This window comes from Podarcis melisellensis (genome assembly GCF_964234715.1).
Source record: "Podarcis melisellensis genome assembly, chromosome: 4".
Taxonomy (NCBI): Eukaryota; Metazoa; Chordata; class Lepidosauria; order Squamata; family Lacertidae; genus Podarcis; species Podarcis melisellensis.
Window position 1 is genome coordinate 101,384,986 of NC_138531.1, and position 14,066 is coordinate 101,399,051.

At 50.5% G+C, this 14,066-nt stretch overlaps 1 protein-coding gene across 2 annotated transcripts in view; it reads right to left on the minus strand.

Annotated features, from left to right (window-relative positions):
- LOC309369127 (uncharacterized protein) overlaps positions 1-14,066 on the minus strand; it is a 58,674-nt gene that overhangs the window by 3,249 nt on the left and 41,359 nt on the right. The window contains exon 1 of one of the 2 annotated variants that reach the window (XM_081909827.1): positions 5,120-5,593. The exons of the other annotated variant lie outside the window; for it this stretch is intronic. Within the exon in view, the coding sequence (XP_081765953.1) occupies positions 5,120-5,153 (34 nt within the window). The 5' untranslated portion in view covers positions 5,154-5,593. Of the gene's footprint in view, positions 1-5,119; positions 5,594-14,066 lie in introns of those variants that run through there. 2 annotated transcript variants of the gene reach the window in all.

Below are 14,066 nucleotides of genomic sequence, written 5' to 3' on the forward strand. Positions count from 1 at the left end.
ACATCCTTCATTAAATTATCTTTCCATTGCTATATAATTGTATGGTATTACTCCACACAAAAGTGGTGTTATGAGCCATCAAACCTCAAAAATACACTTTTCACAAAAGGTTTCCACAATTTTGGCCACTATTAGAAGTTGTTCATTTTAAAGTTAATGTTCTTTATATATGGGATCAGATTATTATTATTTATGTTTCATGATTATATGAGTGTTGGAAGCCGCCCAGAGTAGCTGGGGCAACCCAGCCAGATGGGCAGGGTAGAAATAAAAATTATTACTATTACTACAGTGGTACCTTGATTTAAGAACAGTCCTCTTCTGGAAAAGATTAAGTTTGTAAACCGAGGTACCACTGTATCATCATCATCATCATCATCATCATCATCATCATCATGACTGCTGCTGTTGCTGCTTGCGTGAGTGCTGGGAGGACCCCTCCCTCTCCTGCCAATTCCATCTGGCCTAGGGGGCGGGGCCTGCACTTACCACTACAGTTTAGAGGCCTGAGCAGCTACCTGCAGCAAGGGACAAAATGGTTTTAAATGTTTTAAGTGCTTTTAATTTGCAGCACTTTAAATGGTGGTTGTTGTTTTTTATAATATTATATTATTTCATTAATTTATTTTTGCTTGGGGTGGGATAAGCATTTAGTCAGGGTGGGGAGTAGTTTAATTTGAGCGCTATTGTTTCTTGCTTTGGTTTTATTATTGTTGTTGTTGTTGTTGTTGTTGTTATTCTGTTAAGTTATTATATAGTTTGTATTTTGCTTTTTAAGGGGAAGGGTCAGGGCTGCCTGGGAGTGGGCCTGAGCCAATAGAATGGCTGGGGCATGTTCCACAGGGGGGATGTATTGGGACACCCGATCTCAGTGATCACAGGCAGGTGGAGGAGTTATGCTAAGACCAGACCATGTCATTACCGAGGAGGCAGGTTTAGTCGTTGTTGGAGGACTATCCCTGCCTCCAGGTCTGGTCCTGACCGGAAGGATACAGTAATAAGCAAGGGAAATCCACATGACCTGAAAGTGTTGCTGTGCAATGCCAGGTCAATGATGAATAAAACCTCTGCCATCCACGACCTGATTGTGGATGGAGGATTTGACCCGGCATGCGTGACAGAGACCTGGTTGGATGAAGCAGGTGGGCCTGTCCTTGCCGCTGCTTGCCCACCAGGTTTCTCTTACGCACAGCAACCCAGGTCATGTGGGCGGGGGGGGGGGTTGCAGTGATTTTTAGGAAGTCATTAGTCTGCACCAGGCGTCCTATTGGGAAGATCCAGTTTTCTGAGTGCATGTTCTGGAAGTTGGGCAATAGGGGCAGTACAGGATTCCTTTTGGTGTACCGACCTCCCCGCTGCACCAAGGATTCCCGGCCCGAGCTGCTTCAGGTTGTGGCGGATATGCTCCTGGAGACACCTAGCTTGGTTGTCCTGGGGGATTTTAACATCCATGCCGACACGACCTTACAAGGGGCCGCTCGGGACTTCGTGGAAAGCACGGCCTCCATGGGGCTGTCCCTGAATAAGTTTGGCCCAACTCATAGCCGCGGACATGCCTTAGACTTGGTGTTTACCTCTATGGGTGTTGGTGATCTGACATTAACTAAAAGCGAAACATAAGAAGTGCCATGGTCAGATCACTTCCTGGTGCAACTGGACTTCTCCGCAACCCTTCCCCTCTGCAGGGAGGTGGGACTGATTCGGATGGTCCGCCCCCACCACTGAATGGATCCAATTGGCTTCCAGAGAGTGGTAGGGGATGTTTTATCCCAAGTTAATGGCCTTTCAGCAGATTCCCTGGCGGCACACTGGAATGCGGAGTTAACCAGGGCTATCGACTGTCTGGCTCCGAAGCGCCCTCTCCGATTGCATGGAGCCCGGACAGCCCCGTGGTTTCCCCCGGAGCTGAGGGTGATGAAACAATTGATGAGACGGCTAGAGCGCCGGTGGTGGAAAACTCATTGTGAATCAGACCGGACACGGGCTAGAGCTCAACGCCGAGCCTACCAAGTGGCAATGGCGACGGCGTAGAGGGTCTTCTTTGCCGCCTCCATTGCATCTGCAGAAAACAGCAGAAGGAGACTTTTTCAGGTGGTTCAGAATCTATCGGATTTTTTAAAAAAATAATATTTATTCAAAGTTTCAAAAATACATAAATACAATAAAGAACAGAAAAATACAACAGAAAAAAAGAAAAGAAAAAGTTTTTAAAAAGAAAAAAGGGGGAAAAAGAAAAATATACATCCCATACTACATCTTTTCATTTGCTTGTTTCTTAGACCTCCTCGCACCTCCCTTTTTGTATTCTGACTTAATTCGTTGTTTCAGCAAATTCTTCCCATATTTCTCAATTTTTATTTAAATAATTTATCTTAACAATCTATCTTATTAATTAATTCAACATATCCTTTCCGTCTTTTGCCATATTCTGTTATTCAATTTACCTTAATGTATTTAACCTTATCTTACCTTAAAAGCCTTAAAATTCAAAGTTTAAACCATATTTATACATAACTCCTTAAATCCTTTCTACTAAAGCCAATTAATTCCTTTCCAGCATTTTCCCTAATATTTCATTAATATTACACTAATTTCAAAAACAAAAAAAGAATTTCCCCCCTAGTTGTTATCCAACGCCCCTTCTTCCTGGTTTCGGGTTATGTCAGTCCTTTCTATACATTCCATCCAGTCTATCAATCTGGTGATCTTATATCCGAGGCCCTTAAGTCTCTTCTATGCCCCTTCTGCAGATTTTCTTGTTCTTGTTTGTAGTTGCACTCTTCCTTGCCTTTTGTTGGTTTCTTTCTTAATTTCTTCCCTTTCTCCTTGGGGAGTAGGTCTCCGGGGGATTTCAAACGATAATCTCCATTTTCCTTCATCAAGCCAGCCCATTCCCCACAGTCCCACTCCCTGTCATCATCTTTGTAATCCAAAAAGTGGTTGTCCAAAAAGTAATTGTCAACATGTTTCATAGTCCCACCAGATTTAAGAGCTTCCTTAACTCCAAACACTTCCAGGTACACTCCAAGTTCAATCTTCCAATGCAACAACATTCGCTCCTGCAGGACTTTGGATCTCTCCATTTGTATTGCTTGGGGTGCGATCACAACCTCTTCCATCTTCCTCTGCCCTTGCACTTGCCCAGTCAAACCAGTTTACTCTCTCTCCTGCAGGCTTAAACAGTCAACCCCCCCCCCTTTCTCCTGCTTTCCAAGGGGGTTTTATTGGTTGTAGATGCAGGAAAATTCAATCTTTAAAACAACTTTCCAGGCTCTTAGATTGTAAAGTTTTTGCTTCAGTCTATTTACAAAAAGCGGAAGACGGTCTTCCCGTTTTAACCTTCCCGCTTCAGTGCCTAATTCAATAATTTCTTGATCCAATTTTCCGTTTTTACTCACGGGTATTTGTTTAGAGTCCGAATGTCAACAGGAAAAAGTCAGTGCTCTCTGGCGATGGCTGTGCGGCTTCCCTCCATGAAAGTAGCAATCGCTTCGCTGCACCGCGCTGCTCACCCCACTTCGCTCTGGAGCCCCAAAAAGGGGTTCCCCCCGCGAATAGGGGAGGCGCTCTTGGTACTCTGCCGAACCCCACGTTCCCAGGCTCCTCCGCCTGGAATTTCTAGCGGGTCCCAACCTTCGCCGCGGTGGGAAGACCCAGTTTCCACGGAGCCCGTTCCTCCGATCGGAGGAACTCCGCCATTCGCCGATGGCGCTAACCTAATCTATATGAAGCTGCTGGGAGAGATCATCAGGGGGTTTGGACTGGGTGTTCATCAGTATGCAGATGACACCCAGCTCTACGTCTCCTTTAAATCAGGTCCTGTGTGAGTGCCTGGAGGCGGTTGGAGGATGGATGGCGGCTAACAGATTGAGGTTGAATCCTGACAAGACAGAAGTACTGTTTTTGGGCGACAGGGAGCGGGTGGGTGTGGGGGATTCCCTGGTCTTGAATGGGGTAACTGTGCCCTTGAAGGACCAGGTGCGCAGCCTGGGAGACATTTTGGACTCACAGCTGTCCATGGAGGCGCAGGTTAACTCTGTGTCCAGGGCAGCTGTCTACCAGCTCCACCTGGTATGCAGGCTAAGACCGTACCTGCCCGTGAACTGTCTCGCCAGAGTGGTGCATGCTCTAGTTATCTCACGCTTGGACTACTGCAATGTGCTCTACATGGGGCTACCTTTGAAGGTGAACCGGAAACTGCAATTAATCCAGAATGTGGCAGCTAGACTGGTGACTGGGACCACATAACACCGGTTCTGAGAGATCTGCATTGGCTCCCAGTACGTTTCCGAGCACGATTCAAAGTGTTGGTGCTGATCTTTATTGCCCTAAACGGCTTCGGTCCAGTATACCTGAAGGAGCGTCTCCACCCCCATCGTTCAGCCCGGACACTGAGATCCAGCGCCGAGGGCCTTCTGGCGGTTCCCTCATTGCGAGAGGTGAGGCTACAGGGAACCAAACAGAGGGCCTTCTTGGTAGTGGCGCCCACCATGTGGAACGCCCACCCATCAGATGTCAAAGAGATAAACAATTACTAGACATTCGGAAGACATCTTAAGGCAGCCCTGTTCAGGGAAGTTTTTAATATGTAATGCTGTACTGTTTTTAACACTTGATTGGGAGCCGCCCAGAGTGGCTGGGGAAACTCAGCCAGATGGGCTGGGTATAAATCATCATCATCATCATCATCATCATCATGACCACTGCTACTTCTACCTGAAATTCAATGAGTCTAGCTCTTCTCTGGCATGGATTTTGTTTGGCCCAGTCATGGCATCGCCTCCATCTGCAATGTCAGTCGTCTCTTTGGTCAACCCAAGACTGACAGGAGCAAAAACAAAAACAGAAAACCTGAAGCTACTTATCTTTCCTAACAATTCTGAAGCTGACATTGAAGATGGCCTGGGCAGTTGAGACCAGCCCAATCGTGGTGGAAAAAGGAATAATCTGAGGAAGATTGTTCAAAGAGAAAACTGTAATTTACTGTTTATTGTGGGGGTGTTAGGTTCCCAGGTGTTGTAGGGGCCACTATTGAGCTCTGTGAAAATATATGAGGTTGGTCCATAGACGTATTTTTTGAATTTCCAGGCAGATAGGACGATCCCACAGGGAGCCTTACCAAGAGAGGCCACGATCCCACGATTCTCCTCCATGACGTCCTTATGCAGAGCTCTCTGGTCAGGATCCAGCAACGCCCACTCCTCGTCCGTGAAACGAACAGCGACATCTTCAAAGCACACTGGACCCTAAAAGAAAAAGGGAAATGTCCTCCTCTGAGACAGCAGAAATATGATCTGCTACACAATGCTCTGTTGTTTCCTTCCTGTAAATTGCGGTGTTGTTTAAATAGGATTGCTTTGCTGCACATTTTAATTATGGGTGCTTATTTAATTCTGTGTTTTAATTATGGGTATTTGTCTTTGTGCAAATAGGTGTTACTCTGCCTTGTGTTTTCCAAGTCATTCTGCCTACGCAAGCATTCCAGTTTCCCCAATGGAAGGATCCACTTTCTCCTCTCCTCCTGGGCTGTTCTGGGAAGGTTCCCTCCCAATGCCCTAGAGCCAAATTCAAGGGGTTCAGGGGGGCATGGAGAGGGGGATGAATGGGGGGCAGACCCGATTTTTCATCCGAAAGGGCTGGTTAGGTGAATCCAGGCCACTATTTGTTCTCATTTGTCCACTGCTTAGAAAACAATTTTAGCATTCAGTGATTAATTGAAATAAGCCTATTTTTGTCTCCTGGCTCTGAGAGACAAGCGGGGGGGGGGGGGGTGTGACTTCTGGCAAAAGGAGAGGGAGCCACCTGTGGCTCCTCCTTATCCTGACTCACTTCTGCCTCTCGACCTTCCTCTCCCACGCACCTCCTTCCTCTTCTGCCTCTGATTCTGCACTGCATTCTGCCACAGAGTCTCCCAGCTCACTAAGCCCTGTTTCCCCTTCAGCTTCTGACACCTCCTCTTCCCAGGCTTCTCCCTCTTTTCCCTCTGACTGCTCATCCTTCCTCCACCTCCACTCCTTCGGCTCTGAGCCATCTTCCCTTCCTGGTTCCCCGGCTGCTTCCTCCCACCATTCCTCTGTGCCCAACCAGTCCATGACATTGCTCCATCCCTCAGCCTCTGGCCCCACAAGGCAGCTTCCCCTGACCTGATCTGGTTCCACAGCTGCTGCTTCCCTTCTGGACCAATAAAAAGGCGGATCAGGAGGTCTTGCTGGCATCCTTCTGCCATCTGCAAGAGAAAAAAGGTAAGCAGGACGCCAGGAGTGCCTGCTTCTCTCACAGGTGAAACAAGGCATCTCTAACTACAGGTGGGCCTTTGAGAAAGCCTTTCCTGCTGAGAGCATTTAGACGTTTGTGCCCATTTCATATGTTTGTTTGTGCAGAAATACATCTCCCCTCCTCTGGACCCTTGTCCCCAACTGTCTCCCCCCAAAACAAGATGAAAAGAACCCTCAGATGAATTGGAAAACCAAGAGAATGAGACCAGTGGAGAAAACCCACCTTCCTCCTTACCCAGTGGCCTCTCTCTGGTGTCCAACGGAGGCCTCTCTGCCTCACAGGAATCCAGGTCCATTTCTGCAAAGAGATCCTTTCCCTGAGAAAGAAACAAGGATTCAAAACAGAGAATGGGGAGAAATACTAGAAAGAGAATGACAAAGACTTAAAGGGTGTGAGATCTCATCCCATGGATGCTTTCCAAGAAAAAAGATGGGCCATCAGCAGACCATTATGGGATGTTCTCTGTCCTGTTTGGAGCCCCTTGGGAGCATCCAGAGGAAAGTCTCTCTCACCTGCTTTCTCTCCTCTGCCTGACTCAGGAGGAAACCTTCGGCCAGGGCCACCGCCTGGGAACTGGTCTCCGCTCCACAGTCCCTCACCCAGCTCTCCATCTCCGGTGGAAGGACAGCCAGGAACTGCTCCAAGATCACCAGGTCCAGCATCTCAGCTTTCGTGTGCCTTTCTGGCTTCAGCCACTGATGGTCAAGGTGGTAGAGTCGGCTGCAAACCTCTCGAGGTCCTTTGGCCTCCTGGCAGCAGAACTGCCTCAACTGCTGGCTCTGCAGCTCTGAGCGGAGGGTGTCCTCCTCACCCAGGATCTTCTGCACAGGGTTTTCCCAGAATCCCCCAGTGCTCCCAGTTTGGCTGGCATGGCCTCTTCCTGCTTCAGGGCCAGCTGAGTCTTGCTCATCCATCTGTGCTGTCAGGAAGCCTCTGAGAGATTGGAAGGAACCCTTTGGTCTTCTGCCAAGTTCTGCCCGTCTTAATGAGAAGCTCTAGCAAATCCTACAAAGCAAATACATTGTTCTGTTACAGAATTTGTAGGTAAGTAGAAGAAAAAGATTCCCTGAGCAAGCATGGATGAGTCTTGCTGGGAACAAGAGGAGGAAGAAGAGGAGAAGAAAGAAGTCTCTAGCCTTCTAGCAATGCAAAACGTGGAGGCAACTGAAGGGATTTCTGTCAGATTAATCAACCTGGTTTCTGCTGCCTCCCAGTCAATGCATGAAGTCAGAACCAACTGACAAGAGAGTCATTTGTATCTTGTGATAAATGGATGCTTTTCTCTAGTGGGGGTCCTGACCTGGGGGGTCCTCTGGAGTTGCTCCCCACTCCCACCCCCACTCCCCTGCTTCTGTCTCCTTTTCTTGCACTTGGACTCTCAGCCATTCTCAAGGTAGACTCCTGGGGTGGGGTCCCTTTTTCTTTGCTCTGAGGGCCAGGTATGGGCAGGGCCAAAGACATCTCCTTTGAATTTAGGTATGTAATTTATTATTATTATTATTATTAGTATTCTGTTAGATAGCTTAACAGACACACACACACACACACAGCCATTGATGCCAAGGTCCCTGGAGGCTCAGTGAGTAGCAGCGCCCATTTCCGGCTGCTTTGCTAGCAAAATCCCTTTGGGGCAGAGAGGATGTGGTCCTGGGATGCCCTGCTCTGGGTGCGAGGGGATGGCTGCAGTGGCCTCCGTGGGGAGCTGTCCTGGGAGACACTGGGAAACTGGTCCCCAATGCAGCAGCCAGACTCTGGGCTGGGATCCCTCTCCTTATTCCTGGCCTTTCTCTCCCACCTTAACTTCCTCCCTCCCTGTGGGGTGTTTTTTTTGGGGGGGGCTAGTCCACCTCCTCCTCCAGCTTTGGAAAACCATTTGCACATGTTACCTCTGTTGTGCAATGAGGCTGAGCGACGTCACACAGAGTTAAAGTCCCAGGGACCCCTTTGTTTAAAGAAGGGAGATTTCGTGGGAGTCAGGGATCCTCTGATCTGCAGGAAGGGGAGCGCGGCAGACCTGGCCCCTCCCTGGCAGGACCCTCTCCTCCTCCCTGACTTGGGGTCCCCCCCTGCAGGAGCAGATCAGGCCCCCCAGGCCCCCTCCCCTGCCGCAGCCCTGGGACCCCCACCAGATCCCAGAGAGAGAGGAGACTCACCAGATCCCAGGAGAGACAGCGAGGCAGCCCTTGCAGGAGAGATCCCAAAGCAAGGAAAGGACTGGGGAGGGAGGGGCCTTGGCTCTGGAGGACCTGCCCCCCCTTGCTTCCTGTCCTCTCTAGGAAGGCAGCTCAGTTCCCTTTAACCCTTGCCAAGCCGAGTCCCTCCAGCTCAGCCCTCTCTCAGATTCTTATTTTTTCTTATGCATTTTGGGGGGCAGCTCCCCCCCCCCGGCTACGCCCATGCCCAGATATCCTTTTGGGGGTGAGGCTCCTGGCTGGACTCTGAGCATCTCCCTCCCTTGGGTGGAAACCAGAGGAAGAGCCTGCAGGGAAAAGGGCTTTGCAGGAGGCAAGGAAGCTCCTCCTGGAATTCAGGAGTGGAGAGAGAGGAGGGGATCCCAGGGTCATCTAGTCCAACCCGAAGCAAGAGGGGGCCGGGTCTAGTTCCCTAAATAGGCAGCCCTGTTGAGGGAAGCTTTCAGTGTTTAAAGGGTTATTGTAATTTAGTGTTTTATTGGAAGCCGCCCAGAGTGGCTGGGGAAACCCAGCCAGATGGGCGGGATATAAATAATAATAATAATAATAATAATAATAATAATAATAATAATAATTACAACCCCCAGTAATGCAGTAATCTCAGCTAAAGCATCCATGGCAGATGGCCGTCCGATCTGTCCCCAACTGCTCTTAGATGTCCCTCAAGGCAGCGGGTCCTGAGTTCCAGCCCTGCTGAAACAATCGCACTGGCTGCCAAGGAGGAACCCAGCGAAGTTCAAAATAAATAAATCCTATTCTCATCATAAATGAGTAATACTTTCTTATGCATTCTTTTTATACTAATATACAAAAGTATGCCATTTCCCTTTCCAGAAATGGATGGTTGTTGTTATTATGTTTAGGGAAGCTTTTAATATTATATGGACTATTGCATTTTAATATTTTGTTGGAAGCCGCCCAGAGTGGCTGGGGAACCCAGCCAGATGGGTGGGGTATAAATTATTATTGTTATTATTATTAGTACTACTGCTACTATTACTACTGATCAGGTGAGTGTCCTCCTTTCGAAAGAGGGAGGTGGAATCTCCACGGTTGCTAATAGCATAACGTTGAAAGACTAGTGAAATATGGGGAGCCCTAGAGCATCTGCTTGGCATGCAGAATGTCCCGGGGTCAACTCCTGACACCTCCTGCAAGGGCTGGACGAAATCCCTGCCTGAAACTCTGGGGAGCTGCTGCCAGTCAGTGTAGATCAGGGGTCCTCAATCTATGTCCCGCGGGCCGAATCCAACCCTCCAGGGTTGTGAATCTGGCCTGCACGACCATTTCAGAAGCCGCCAAGTGTTCGAGGCTGAAAGCATCTCGCCACCCGCTCAGTCAGTCCCTGCGCCGTGCTGAGGTATAACACCGGTCTTGAAAGACCTACACTGGCTCCCACTACGTTTCCAAGCACAATTCAAAGTGTTGGTGCTGACCTTTAAAGCCCTAAACGGCCTCGGCCCAGCATACCCAAAAGAGCGTCTCCACCCCCATTGTTCTGCAGTGGCGTAGCGTGGGTTGTCAGCACCCGGGGCAAGGCAAGTAATTTGCGCCCCCTAACCCGTGGATTTTAGCACTCGAGTGCGAGCACGCCGCCCCCAAGATGTTGCGCCCGGCCCCCCCTGCACCCCCACGCTACGTCGCTGCTTCAGGCCCCACAATAAAACATTTCAGGGGGCAGTCCCCCAGTTGATGGGCATTGTCAATGTGATCAACTATGCAGGGCGGGGTTTACTTGCCTCCCCCCCCAATATCATACTGTATTCACGTTGGCACCCCTGATGAACTCAGCGGGGCTTCCTTCTGCCCCGCAAGCCTTTGCACCTCCGCGTCTCCTTTCCTCTCTATATGTAAGAGGGTGAAGGTCAGGCTGGCAGCGCAAATAAGGGCTCTGCTGCTGAAGGCCTCGCCCGCCACGACCTCCTGGCCCACGGGCAGGGCAAGAAAGTGCCTTTTCCTTGGGGGGGGAGTGTCTTAAAACCATTATTATTATTATTATTATTATTATTATTATTATGAATGTCTAATGTGCGTGGTTTCTCAACCTCCACCAACGACTCGCCACGTGCGAGGAGGAAGGCAGGCTCCCTTCACCTCCCCGTCCCCTCAAGGGAATGGAAAAACGACGTGAGGAGGAAAAGCGACGCGGCGGGACAGCCAGCGAGGTTCTCCTCAGAGCCTTTTCCCGCCGCCCCCTCGCAAGACAGCCCTGAAGCCGAGCCTGGAGTGAGGTGAGGGGCGGGGCCCGGCGGAGTCTCGCTGCCCCCAACACCTCTCGAGGGGCATGAGGGGCGCCGCGTCAAGGGCGCCCGCGGTGGCTCCTGTCAGGGCACGAGGCGGGCCCGGCGCCTCTCCCCCACCCACCCCGTCCGCCCACCCATATCCCGCTCAGGAGGGGCCGGTGGGCTGACAAGCGCCTCACAGCACCAGAGAGGGAGAGAAGTCTGCCTCCCGCCGCCGCCGCCTCTTCATCCCCAGCAGCAACTTCCCTGACCGGCTCCCCTCCGCCGCCGCTCCTCCTCTCCTCCCGGGGACGATGCTCTGGCTCCTCAGCGGCAGCTCCCGAGCCGTGTCCCCGCGGCACCTCCGCTCCCCCGGGCTCCCCTTCGCCGCCTGGCTCCTGCTGCACCACCTGGGGGCAGCGTCCATGGCCGGGGCTTCCTCCTTCCCGAGACATGGGGCTCTGCTATAGCCTGTGCCCGAGGCTCTTCGGCGACTCCGGAGGCGGCAAGCGCGCCCCCCAGATGTTGCGCCCGGTGCGGCCAGCCCCCCTGCACCCCCCACGCTACGCCACTGTTGTTCTGCCCGGACACTGAGGTCCAGCTCCAAGGGCCTTTAGGCGGTTCCCTCACTGCGAGAAGCAAAGCTACAGGGAACCAGGCAGAGGACCTTCTCGGTAGTGGCCCCCGCCCTGTGGAACGCCCTCCCATCAGATGTCAAAGCGATAAACAACTACCTGACATTCAGAAGACATCTTAAGGCAGCCCTGTTCAGAGAAGTTTTTAATGTGTGACATTTTTGTGTATTTTTGGTTGCTGTGGAAGACACTTAGAGTGGCTGGGGAAAGAAGCCAGATGGGCGGGGTACAAATAAATTATTATGATTATGATTATGATTTGTTGTTGTTGTTCTTTAGTCGTTTAGTTGTGTCTGACTCTTTGTGACCCCATGGACCAGAGCACGCCAGGCACTCCTGTCTTTCACTGCTTCCCGCAGTTTGCTCTGACTCCCCTGCAGTAGGGCTTGGAATCCAGGAGAAAACTCTTGGAATAGCCTTGCCAGGTGCTCAGGGACGGACTCACCTGTCCCCATGTCCTTCTCTTTGCAGATGTGCTGCGGTTGCACATCCCTCCCCCACAGGTGAGTATTGGAGAGAACCAGAGCAGGGACTCAGACCTGCCCTCCTTGCCCCCCCAGGTGTACCTGCAGGAGGTGATCCAGAACTGCCAGGCGGCTCAGCTCAGGGGGCTCTGAACCCAGAAGAGAGCATTTTATGAGAGCATAAATTCACTGCTTGTTCTGCCTTAAAAGAAAATGTTATGAAGATGGTTTATCGTTGGTATCTCACTCCCACCAAATTGGCAAAAATGTATAGAACAAGTAGTCAAACCTGCTGGAAGTGCAAGGAAAAAGACGGCGACTTCTATCATATGTGGTGGTCTTGCAATAAAATAAAAGAGTTTTGGGATGCGGTTTACAACGAGTTAAAAAAGATGTTTAAGTACAGTTTTCCCAAAAAGCCGGAAGAATTTTTGCTAGGTTTGGTGGGAGAAGGGATTAAAACGATAGATCAAAGATTATATTTATATGCAACAACTGCAGCCAGAGTTCTGATAGCTCTAAAGTGGAAGCAGCAGGAGATGCCGACGATAAGAGAATGGCAGATAAAGTTGGTTGAGTATGCTGAGATGGCTAAATTGAAATAAATCTCATGTCATGGTATAATTTATTATTAAAGAATCTGTAAACTATAGAATGGAATAGGAAAACTGGTGGAAGGGAAGGACGGAAGCTAGTGGATCTATGAAACACAAAGTAGGATACATGTAATAAGATGTGATGTTTTGGTGGTGGGGGTTGGTTGGTGATTGTAAATTTCAATAAAAATCATTAATAAAAAGAACAAGAAGGGGTTGTCCGTCTGCCGGAGAGGAGGACTCTACTGGCCTAGGTTCACGTATCCTGTTTGAAAGGGGAATCATCTTAGGGACTTCCTGTGAACATCTGGGTCAGGAATGCTGTTCCTGGAATGGACAAACACACAAGACGTAACCGGCTGTGCATTCACATAAACAATACTCTTCTATCTATTCTTATCACAATATCAAATGTTTATCTTGCACATAAACAACACATAAAGTGCAATAATATAGACGGAAGTCCCAATAAATCAGTTCATTCATAAAGACCAAATGTCTGCTAAGTCCAAATTGGGGACTACTACAGTTCCACATTGTTGACAAGGTGTGATGGTCTGGGATTCAGACTTGGATGCTGAACCTGAAGGATCCCAGCCTGCACAGGATTCCCCGCCTCCAGAACCAGCTGAGCCGGGGCTGGGGCATGAGCCTGAAGGGTCCTCACCTGTGCTGGATCCTCAGGTGCAGGCACCAGCTGAGTCTGCTCTGGCTCCTGAGGTGATGGAGGACCCATTGCCTTCAGATGCTCCACTCTCAGCCCCGTCAGAGAAAGCTGAGGTTGCCTCTGGGTCCGGTAACCCTCCAGCCTCTCCTGAGCTGCAAAGGCTCAGGGTTAGAGAGGCGAGTCACCAGAGAATCGGGGCCAGCCTATGCCTCAGGTCAGAAAAAAGCCGGCCAGCCCCAGTTCCAAGTTGCAGAAGCAACATTGTTGGTTGCTAGTTCCTTCCTGAGCTCCTGACCCGCCCTGGCTCCCTGCTTGCAAGCCTGTTCCTAACTTCACCCAACTCCCTGCCCTGCACCCAGCTTCAGCTACTACGGACTGCCTCCATGTTGCACCTTTGACCATGGACTGGACTTGGACCTTGCCTCGGGTTAATTCAATGGGTCCCCGGCCAGCTTTCCCATGTTTCTTGCCCAGACCAAGCTGTATATTCAGGGGCGAGCCTGGAATTTCCCCGATGACTTCACCAAGGTGCACTTCCTGATCAGCTGCTCCGGCAAGACTCTCCCTTGCTGACAGACTATACAGGGTTTTGCAACCATCTGGAAACCACGTTCGGCAACACTCAGAAGGGGAGTCAAGGGGAGTCAAGCCAATCAGGCAATTTGGCAGTTGAAACAGGACAAGTCCACAGTGGCCGCCTACGCCACAGAATTTCGGCCGTTGGCACAGGACTTGCCCTGGAATGACTCCACCCTTCAGGACCAGTATCTCGAGGGGCTTTCAGATGAGATACTGGACCAGCTGGCCATGATGGATCGCCCCACCACGCTGGACGCCCTCATTCAACGGAGACTGCAGATAGACGATCAGTTGTAGGACCGTCGCCAGGCTCAGGGCCGCCAGCACTCCCGGCTCCCGGCTCCGGTCCTTCCCAGCAGTTCCATGGCCACAGCAAAGTCACTGGAAGAGCCAATGCAGCTCGGGGCAGTGCAGCCTCACCTCTCCCCCTCGGAG